This window comes from Elephantulus edwardii, unplaced genomic scaffold, assembly GCF_000299155.1.
Source record: "Elephantulus edwardii isolate Elephantulus edwardi_28Jun2011 unplaced genomic scaffold, EleEdw1.0 scaffold00260, whole genome shotgun sequence".
NCBI classification, from domain to species: domain Eukaryota; kingdom Metazoa; phylum Chordata; class Mammalia; order Macroscelidea; family Macroscelididae; genus Elephantulus; species Elephantulus edwardii.
Genome location: NW_006400010.1, coordinates 2,705,438 through 2,717,017, shown reverse-complemented (window position 1 = coordinate 2,717,017; position 11,580 = coordinate 2,705,438). Strand labels below are relative to the sequence as shown.

Sequence of the window (11,580 nt, the reverse complement as noted above, 5' to 3'; positions counted from 1 at the left end):
AAAGGGACGCTGTGGGTTTCAGGGTGAAGATCTTCTCTCACTACTCTAAAGGGCCCCTTTGGCAGTAGGAAACACATAGACTATTATGAAGATTGATTTTGGAATTTAGATGCACTCTTATTGATTGTGCTTGGCCGTACATGTTCATATCCTTGAAGAGTAGCTACCATTTATAACGAGCCTACTATGACCTGACCGGGAGCTGTGGTGGACTGGTGCGTAAGGAATTCCTCAATTCAATCGAACATGGTTCAAATCCACTAGCTGCTGCATGAGAAAAACATAGGCAATCAACTTCCATACAATTGACAGCCTATAACAACCTGCTGGAGGGTCAGTTATGATTCAATTCCTACACAACCACACATACCAACATAACTATGAATCAGTGTTATGAATCAGTGTACTGTTGTTATTTGCCATCGAGTCACATAGCGAATCATATACAACAATTCTCAAACCTACTCTATCCTGTGCCAACTTTACTGTCTCTGACACACCTACTCTCATTACCTCAGGCACTGAATCAATGCATCTCATCGATGGTCTTCCTATCCTGAGCTGTCTGTCCATCCTTCTAAGCATGATGTCCCCCTCCTTTGACTGTTCCTCCTCTTTGCAACATGCCTAAAGTCAAAGCTTCAGAATCCTTGCCTCGAAGGAGCAGCCTGGTTTCAACCTATCAAAGCTTAACCTGTTTATTTTCCTGGCAGTACATGGTATTATATTCAACACTCTTCTACAGCACCATTGCTCAAAAGCATCAATTCTCCTTCCATCATCCCTAGTTATTGTTCAACTCCCTGATGCACAGCAAGCAATTGCAAAGATTATGGCACACCTTAGTCTCCAAACTGACATTGTTGCTATTCAGTACGTTGGAAAGGTTCCTGACAGCCGACCCAATGCGATCTATCTCTTAATTTCCTGACTGCTGGTACCAAAAGTATTGATTGTGGAGGCAAGCAAACTAAAATCCCTTCACCATCCATCACGATGTTGCCAATTGGCCCAGTGGTGAAAATCTTTGTTTTCTTAATGTTGAGCTTCAATCCATATTGAAGGCTATAGTTAATATATAAATAACTTGTTCAAGTCCAAATAATTAGTGAGCAGAAAAGGCAGAATCCAGGTTCAGTTCATGTCTCCAAAGCCTGAGCTCTTTTTCACTAGACAATATATGCTCAATTTTTTGTCTTTTCTTCCCAATTAGCTCTGGGAAATAACTTTCATTTATTCTCTAAAACAACTCTTTTGTTCATCCAGGAGAGAAACCTGAAGAGGATTCTGTAGAATTTTTTTTCAGGATGACCTTCCAGAACCTTTCAGTCCAAGTTCTGACATGATGTAGCCCTGATCGTGAAACTCAAATTCTCTAAGTCTCTGCCTTTTTTTCCCTGCACCATGGGGATAACATCACCTACTTTACAAGATTACTGTAGGGGGGAGAAGGTAATGTACTTGAATGTGTCAAGTGATTCTGCAGTCATATTTTTGTCCACAGCAACTATCAGTATTTTGGAAGGCCAAATACAAGCGCTCAATGGAGATATGTTCTATGTCCTCTCATATTCTAACAGTCTCTACCACTCATGTACAAAGCTAGTAGTGTTTTCAAACATGCGACTCAGAGCACCACAATTGCAAGAAATAGCCAAACCTCAGAATCGGAGTTATGTAAAATATTTTATGAGACAAATTTATATTAAAAAAAAATCTAATGAATGGTTAAGAATGAGGGCTCTGGTGAAGAAAAAAAAAAATCAGAACTCTTTGTATGAAAAGAAGCTAACAGTGGTTCAAATTAGAAAAGCTTGTCATGAATTTAACTACTAATAAATACACGACCTAAAATACTGGAATAAAAAAAGAATTATTACTTTATTACTTTTCTTGTATCAGCAGCTTACTGCACACAACAAATTATGGTCCTTGATATATGCACGTTCTGGTCAAAACAGACAAAGTTTAAGGAATTGAATGCCAGGTGGCATATTTATCATCATTCATTTAATATGAAGCTAAGATTATTTAACAATAATCATGATGTTTTAACCATTAGTGCATCCCTACTAATTGTAAAAGAGTCAATTTGCTTACTTAAAATTTGACTGAGTTCAAGTCCATGTCTTTTGTGGTACCCCCTCACCCATGCATCATTTTGGACCTCTCCTTTATTTTGAATCTGTTGTCAATCTTGTGATATTCCTGGTATATCCAGGCTCAAACCTGCACAAGGGACAAATCGAAAGATGGTACTTTCTAACACTAGCTGTGACATGGACATGGGATTATTAAAAGGCATGAGGCCAGTAAAATTTGTGTTGGGGAATATATGTGGTAAAATTGAGCACTTACTGCCTTGAGGTCTTCATTAACATGAGTATCATTCATTATAAATTCAGGATAGCCAACTTTTGCCAGAACAGCTTTTGCCTGTAAAAAGGAAAATGAAAAAATTTGTCAGGATTTCAGTATTTATTAGTTTAACCATTAGCAATCACAGGAAGTACAAATGCAAAACTCTACTGAGTATCTACCATGGAGAAGTCACTGCGAATGGGAAAAACAAAGTCTCTGCCCCTACTAAAAATGTAAAAGAGGAACAAAATAACCATATCAAGAATGACTTGAGTAGAAATAGTCAATACTGTTATCAAAGTTGAGAGCAGTGACCAATGGCTTTCCTTTAACGGAGGAAGAAAGCCAGCTGAAGCTTGAGCAATGACTCGGATAACATGACTCAGGGTTGAGAGGGGAGGCATCCCAGTAGAAAATCAGCAGGAGCAGATGCAGGAAGACAGGAAGTATAAGGTCTATGTGAGTCATAGCAAGCATTCTGGTGCTGGACATTATGCACAGGAGGTAGAGGAGAAGTAAACAATGCAGGACATTGGCTTGGAGTCAGATCACAGGGATTCTTTAACATTATGCCCAATTTCCATTCTGTTGGGTCACCTTTTTTAGAAATCAGAACAAATATCTTTCAGCTGGTTGGCTAGGTAGCTATCCACCAAACTTCCTGGCACAGCATGGTGACCAGATCTAGGGCAGCATTTGTTTGTAGAAAAATGGTATTGCATTAAGTCCTGGGACCTCATCTGTTGCTACTGCCTTCAATGCAGCTTTAACTTCTTCATTCATCACCATTGGCTCTTGATTATATGCTACTTCCTGAAATGGCTCTGTGTTAAATTTTTTTGGTACATGGTATCTTTCAGTCCTCCAACTTGAGGCTTCAAGTTGTTTTTGAGGTCATTTATCTTGAGAAATGTCAAGTAGGTTCTTTTTATTATCCAACTCAAGCTGTTTACATAGTATAATACTACCTCCCTTTGAGTTGGCAGCATGAGTCCCTACCACTAAGTGGCCACAACTCCAATATGCTGATAACAGTAACAGTAAAACCAGAGAGACACTCACTTCTTAAAACAATCAATCATATATGGTTAAAGGCCTGGAAATGAGACCTGGCAATTTGACTGTGCCAGATAGGGTGCTAAGAGTCACAATCAACTTGACATGCATCTGATGTGGCTGTTGTTACATGCCATCAAGTCGCCTGCAACTGACAGCCACCCTATGTACAACAACTCTAAACCCAATCCTGAGCCAGTCTCACTGGCGTCAACATACCTAATGCCATCACCCAAGTTATTGTGACAGTCCATCTCATCTGGGGTCTGCCTATTCAAGTACAATTTGTAGTGATTTTAAAGAAGCAGGAGCAGTGTAATATTTTAACAGATGTTGTTATGTGCTATCTAGTCGACCAGGACCCATAGCGACTCTATATGCAATAGTTCTGAACCCTGCCCTAGCCTGAATCAGTCGGTCTCCAAAACACCTAGCAACATAACCCCAGTCATGTGGGGTCGTCCCTCTCCTTCAATGTCCCTCCACCCTTCCAAGCATGATGTCCTGGTGCGAGGACTGGTTCCTCCTGGCCACATGCCCAAAGTATGTGAGACAGCATCAAAATCAGAGTCTCCAAGGAGAAACTTGGTTTCAGAATCAATATCGGCAAGCAAGGTTGTATCATCTGGATAGCACAAGTTGTTGATGAGTCTTCCTCCAATACTAATGCCACACTCCTCCTCAAGTCTAAAAACTGATATAATAGGTCTGATTTCTGTAAAGGCAGCTTTGAATAAGAAAAATTTAAATCGTTGCCATATAAACTGATTGGTTCACTGATCCTAAAATGTCTACTACCTAACCCCTCTTGACAATGTTCAGTAACCTGTTATAGAAAAACGTTACAATTTCACATGGAATTCTCTCTTTATCCTTCCCTAGATTCAGGAGTTTTCACAAAAACAATTGAAAATGAAGGAGGACAAACATGCCTTACACCACTGTTGTTGTTATGTGATATCAAGTTGACTATGACTCATAGATACCTAATGCACTACAGTTCTGAGCTGTGCTCTACTCTAAGCCAATCTGTCTCTAGCACAACTAACCTCATTACTCAAGTGACTGTGCCAAATCCATCTAATCTGGGATCTCCTTTTCTTGAGATGTCCCTCGAACCTTCGAAACATGAAATCCGTCTCTAAAGACTCTTCCCTCCTGGCTACACATGAGCTAGAGTTCTAAAATCTTTGCCTCTAAAGAGGCGCTTGGTTTTAGCCTCTCCAGGACAGAATAGTTAGCTCTAGTATGTTCAATATTCTTAGTAGAACCACAATTCAAAGACATCAATGTTGCTTCTGTGATCTTTGGTCATTTTCCAGCTTTATGATGCATAGCTAGTAATTGCCAACATCTGGATCAGGCGTACCTAGACTCTCTAGACTGACATCCTTGCACTTTAGCACTTCAGAGAGGTCCTTGACAGCAGACGCCAAGAGTGCTGATTGTGAAACTGAGCAAGTGGAAATTGTTAAAGATCTATGATGATGCTGCCAATTGGCCCAGTGGTCAGAACCCTAGTTTTCTTGATGTTGGTCTTCAATTCATATTGCAAACTACAGTCCTTGACCATCTGCAACAAATGGTTCAGACCCTCAGTTACAGCAAATAAGATTGTGTCATCTGCATAATGCCACATAAGGCTGTAGATGAGTATTCTAACTCTGATGTCATATAGTCCAGCCTCTCAAATGATCTGTCCTGCACAAAGAAAAGGTATAGAGACAAGTTGCATCCCTGAGAAACTTCTTATGTGATTTTGAAACATGTAGTGTGACAACGCAAGAGAGGAAGACCCTCAATGAGATGGACTGATTTGGTGACTTTGATAATGGGTATAACTGAGTCAGAGAGGTTGGCTCCGGATAGAGCGAACTTCAGAGCTGATATACAAAGGGTCGGCACTTAACAAAAACAACAGTGTTTCCTTCTTCTGTTCTGACAACTGTTTCCTGGTCCAAGAATAGTTTTCACAAGAGCTCAATCAAGTATTGTGGAATTCTATTCTTCTTAAGATTCACCAGAATTTATTGGGATCTCTCCAGTCAAATGGCTTTGCATAGGCAATGGAACACAGACATCCCTCTGGTAATCTTTGCTTTCAGCCAAGATCCATCTGACACTGGCAATGATTTCCCTAGTGCTACCACCTCTTCGAAAAGGAGCCTGTACTTCTGTTAGTTCTCTGAACATATACTGTTCCAGTTGCTTTTTGATAATCTTCAGTAGGATTTTTCTTGCATGTATTCTTATTCTGGATTTAGACACTCTGTTGGATCACCTTTCTATGGAATGGGAATAAATATGGATGACTTGCAGGCAATTAACTAGGTGGATGTCCTCCAGATTTCTTGGCACAGCCTTGTGAACACTTCCAGGGGTGGATGTGTTTGTTGTAATATGTCCATTGGTATGACATCAATTCCTGCGGCCTTGTTTCTTGCCAATTACATGAGAACTTGAACTTCCTCCGTCATCACCACTGCTTCTTGAACATAAGTTGTTTTATGAAATACTATCAGCCAATTATGATTTTTATTTTATATTGATATTTTAATGGAAGTTTACAGAAAACTAGGATTTCCAATCATTCATTGTGGCACATTTTCCTACCTAATCCTCCCTCAAATCAACCTTCTCTTTAAAAAGATTCATCCATTGTTGCACAACTTCCTCCCTCTCCCACTCCTGAGACAGTTCTTTTTCGGTACAGTGACTCTGTATACTCCTACCATCTTCTTTTAATGCTTCCTGGATCATTCAATATAATGCTGATAGAATCCTTCAGTATTGCATTTCAGGGCTTGAACCTGTTCTTCAGTTTCTTCAGCTTAAGAAATGCTAAGTCAGACATTTCTTTTCCAACTCCAGCTCTTTGCATATTTCATAATAATACATTTTGATGCCTTTCTCACCTGTCCTCCGAAATTTTGTGTTCAACTCCTTAACTTCTTGGTTTCTGTTTGCTTTGGCTTGTCAGCGCTTTAGTGCAAAATTCAGAGACTCTTCTGACATCCATCTTGGTCTTTTCTTCATCTTTTGTCTTTGTAAGCACCTTTCAAATTCTTCATGAATAATATTCCTGATATCCTCCCATAGATCATCTAGCCTTTACTCATTTGTGTTCAAGACCTCCAGAATGCTAGAAATTTGACTGAGGGGGAAGGCACCTGAATTTTGATTGGGTTAATTTCCTGCCATCTTACTGGTAAGGAATTACGCTCCAAACATAAAGCCATATGGTTCAAATCCACGAATTACATGGGAGAAAGATGGACAACCCTAACCCTGATTTACTACCTCTGAAAACTGGACATGGAGGGTCATCTATGGGTCATTTCCATCTCCATGGTACACAACAAGAGAACACAATAAAAAAACCAGGCAACTTAATCAAAGAGTGGGACTCCAAGTGACAGGCAAGGTGGATTCTCCATTGGGATATCCTTCCCAACTCTAAGCGCCCCTCCCCAGTATTCATGGTCTTACTGTCATTGTGGCTAGTGACAGAAAAGACAAGAAGCTGGGCTATAAGACAAACGGTTCCAATCCACCAGGTGCTCTGCAGGAGAAAGAAGAACAATCTCCTCCCATGAAATGGCAGTTAATCATTGCCTCTGAAAACCCACCAGAGGGTCAGCTACAGGTCTGTTCTTATTGAATGGTAAACAACAACAAAGTGTTAGGATTAGAACTAAGAAGCTATACTAAAAAGCTTTTGCTTACACTTTAATTCTCAATGCACTAAAGTCGACTCTCCCAAAAGCCCTAAGATCGCTATGCAAGGTGCTACCTTGTCCAAGAGGCTCTGTTCTGGTCTCTTCTGCTGGCACAATTCTTTTACCTGTGCAAGAGGGGAAAAACTAGGGCACTGACCTCATGGTATTATTTTGGTATCAAAATCAGGGAAAATTTAAAAAATACACACTTCCACCTTCAAAGAAGACTTGTTCCTTCTGATTCTCATGGTTTTTTATTTTACTCCAAGCACTTCATTTACTTTAAACTTGCCATGTAATATGAGAGATGAATTCCATTCTCATTTTCTCTAGGTGGATGCCCAGTTTTGCTCTTGTTTCCCTATCTGATGAGTTTTGTTTCTTTAAAATCAGTTAACCACAGAGTTTATGGCTAAAACTGAGAAGAATAGGAATCCCAAAGGACTTGACTTTCCTCCATGGTTTGGAATTGGGAAGGGAGTGTTCCAGTTGTTTCTCTGTATCTATTCAATCTGTATGCTGAGTAGCAGAGAAGCTGGACTCTATGAAGCGGAATGTGGCAATAGGATTGGAGGGAAACTCATCAATAACTTGTGTTACGGGGATGACACAATCTTGCTTTCTGAAAGAGAGAACTTGTTGCAAAATTTCAAGAAATGCAGCCACTGGTACAGACTGCATCTTATTGTCAAGAAAATAAATACTTTTAACACTGGACCAAGACAGTGTCATTATGGATGGAGAGGAGATTGACACTGTAAACATCTTCATCTTGCTTGGATCCACAATTAACACCCTTCGCATGGAACAGCGAGCAAATAAGGAGACACGTTACTCTGGGAAAATCTGCAGTTAGTGATCTTTCAAAATTATTGAGGAGTAATGCTGCCAGTTCAAAGACTAACTTGTGCCTGATTCTTCCCACGGATGGTTGAGAGATATGTCTTGGAGAGGGTACAGTCAGAAAGCTCTCTGAAGGTAAGGGTTAGGCTTTGCCTCACATACTTTGGACACGTTGCTAGTAGGTGTTATTCCTTGGAGAAGGACATGATGCTGGAAACATGGAGGGTCGACAAAGGGGAGGAAGACACTCGACCAGGTGGTTGGACATGTTGATTACGTCAATGGGCTTTTCTGGGTCAGGATGGTGCAGGGTAGAAAAAAGATTCATATCTTTTGTTCATAGAGTAGTTGTGAGTCATATTCGACTCAACTGCAGGTAACAACAACATCCAACAACAACAGGAAATATTACTTTCATTTAAGGTATTCTATTATGCTTCTTGTAGAATTTTGTAGTTTTCCTTGTGTAGATCTTTAGTTTAACTAGTTGAGTTTATTTAAGCAAATTTATTTGAGTTTAGTATTTAATCTTCTGATTGCCTATTAAGCAGACAAGCTTCTGCTTTCTTAAAAGAATCTTCACGTAGTTTAAAAGTTTAAAAGTCCTATTATAGTAATAGAGTGTGTAACCAGATTACAGAGTAATCTGTAACAAGATGTCAAAAGTTAAGAGATTTAAACTTGATAAGGTTTTTTCGTCTCAAAATAAACATTTGGCAATGCCATCTCAGATAAAAGTGTCATAACAAAAGTTTACAGAATACTCCTGGGCCTCCACAAGAAAAAGAATGACAACACAATTATAAAATGGGCAAGACATATAAAGAATTTTAACATAGGAAGATACTTGAATAGCCAAAAGACATATGAAGAAATGTTCAAAATCAGTAGCAATAAGAGACATGCAAATCAAAACCAAATTGAGAGACCATCTCAATCCAGTAGCAGTGGCAAAGTTTAATAAGACAGCAAGTAATAAATGTTGAAAATGGAACTTTATACATTATTGGGGGGATCGTAAAATTATACAACCACTCCGGCACGAAGTTTGACATTTTCTCAAAAAGCTGAACACAGAATTTCCATATGACCCAGGTATCTCTCTGCTTAGAATAAACCCCGAGAAAATGAGAAGTGAGGCACAGAGACTTGTATACCAATGTTTATAGCAACATTATTCACCATCTCAAGAACATGGAAACAGCCCAGATGTTCAACTAAAAGTGAATGAATTGTGAAATTACAGCACATTCATACAATGGAATACTATGCAGCATGAAGTTATGATTTTGTAAATTACTACCAAACTTGGGAGGGCCTGGAGAACATTATGCTGAGTGAACTAAGACAGTCCCATATGGAATAATACTATATGAAATCATTGTCACAAGAGAGCTCTGGTGGACTAGTGGAAAGAAGCTACACTGCAACCCCAGAGGTATATGGTTAAAATCCACCAGATGCTCTGCTTCAGAAGGAGGAGCAATCTACCTTATCCTTCCTTCCTAAACCAGTCAGATCCAATTTGATGGTACACATACATAAAAATAATTAAATTTTAAAAAAACACAATTTTTACAGAATAAGAATGAGGATCCAAGAGTGAGGGGGTTCGGGATGGGATGTTAATTACAGGGTGGAACAATTTGATGGGGGACCAGGAGGTAGCTTAAGGAAGTGGGAAAGATTCTGTGAGAAAAACAATGTAATTTAACCAGGAAATAAATAAACCAGGAAAAATGTTCCACTAGTTACAGTGCAAGACTTCCTTCTTTAAAAACTCTTGTTGTTTCTGTGTACCATGGAGTCAGAATGGACCCATAGCTGACCTTCAAGCGGGTTTTCAGAAGCAGTTAATCAAAAAGGAGGAGATTGTGCGCACATACAAACACACACGCATGGACACACGCGGGCGCACACAAAAGAGGTTTTACAAATAATGATATCTGAGTTGGTATGAGGATTTTGAAAACTGGCCCAGTGCTTAGCAGTTGCCAAGTTATAATGTGGCCTGGTTTCTGCGATCAGAAACAGCAACAGACTAGATTTTTTGTTCAATAATGGCTCTTTGAATTACAATACAGTTTTGAAATTTAACTTATTTTGTTTTAAGAAGGGCAACAGAAATAATATCAGTCAAAGACATTTCTTTTTCAAAGTCCTTTTCATTTCTTTCTTGACTGTTATGGAAGATATCATCAGAGATTACTTCCATAGCCTAACTAACTTTGTGCATAAGGCCCTAGAAGTAAATTTATTTCCAACTGTCCCATACTTTAAAATCAATTGATTATAAGTGTGTTCAGTAAAATACTGGGCATGTATATGCAGGTACATGACTAGGAAGCCAATAGGGAGTCTGCAGTGCAACCATTCAGATGGGGAGGGTCATACCATACATGTCATGTGTAGCTGGACGACAGAACTGGACATAAGCCAGCAGTGCCCTGTTCCACTCAGAATGGCTTGATTAAAACATGGCAAGTAAGTTAATAATCCTCTACCCACCAACCAGTTCCAGGGACTATGAACACCAGATATGTCCTAACATAGGCTCTAGTAAACCTTCGTATGGTTCTGTCATTACACGGACCGGCAAAGAGAAGAAAAGAGCCCCATGAATGTACAGATACCCATTTAAAAATCTCTAAAGAAAAGTGAAAGGTTCCTCAGGAGATCGATGTAAAGCCAACACCTAGTTACTAGGACTAATATGGAAAGATATAAGTACTCTAGTCTCATAGTTGCACCTCAATGAGTAAAAAATTATCTAAGGAATAAGGCAGACCTAAAAATCTCCATATGCCTTGTAACCTAAAATTTCCTCAAGAAGTGCTACAATTCATCTAACAAGATTTAGGCCAAGGTCAGTTAAGAGAAAGTGAAAAATCACATAATACTTGTTTAGTTAGTTAAACCTTTTAACTTTAACAAAGACAACAGTCTTGGTACCAGCAACAAGGAGATCAAGAGATGAATTGCATTGGAAAAATCAGCTGTCAGGAACCTCTCCAGAGTACTGAAGAACAACGACATCAAGCTGGAGACTAAGGTGCACCTGATCCGGGGCATAGTCTTCACAATTGCATGCTATCCGTCGTTGAGCTGGATAGTGACTAGGGATGATAGAAAGAAAATTGAGGCCTTTAAGCTGTGGTGCTGGAGAAGAGTATTGAATATACCATGGACTGCTAGGAGAACAAACAGGTTTGTCCTGGAGAGGGAGATACCGAGCTCCACCTGGGAGGCAAGGATTCTGAAGCTTTGTCTGACATAGTTTGATCATGTTGCAAGGGAGGATTTATGACAGCAGGAATGTTATGTGCCTCAACCAGAAGTATGAAATGGCTCTGGAGTTTAATGTGTACTCATACTGGGTCTCAGGCATGTCCCTGAACTGAAATCCCTGATTTTGTTCCTACTCTTTCTGGCATGCTTCCCCCAGTACCCTGCCAATTACTACCAGGAACATTGCCTTATAAGCCATTTACACAAGAAGCCTCATCTCCAGCTCTGCTTCCAGAAGAGACACAATGTAAGAGGGCAAGCAATCACTAGAAGTTGGTGTTATTCCAGCAAAACATCAAGACCAAACCAGTTA

The 11,580-nt window shown here is 39.6% G+C and overlaps 1 protein-coding gene across 1 annotated transcript in view; it reads right to left on the bottom strand.

Annotated features, from left to right (window-relative positions):
- PHEX (phosphate regulating endopeptidase homolog, X-linked) overlaps positions 1-11,580 on the bottom strand; it is a 186,118-nt gene that overhangs the window by 81,256 nt on the left and 93,282 nt on the right. Inside the window, exon 13 of the mRNA XM_006899531.1 lies at positions 2,359-2,436. Coding sequence (XP_006899593.1) covers positions 2,359-2,436 — 78 coding nt within the window. The remainder of the gene's footprint in view (positions 1-2,358; positions 2,437-11,580) is intronic.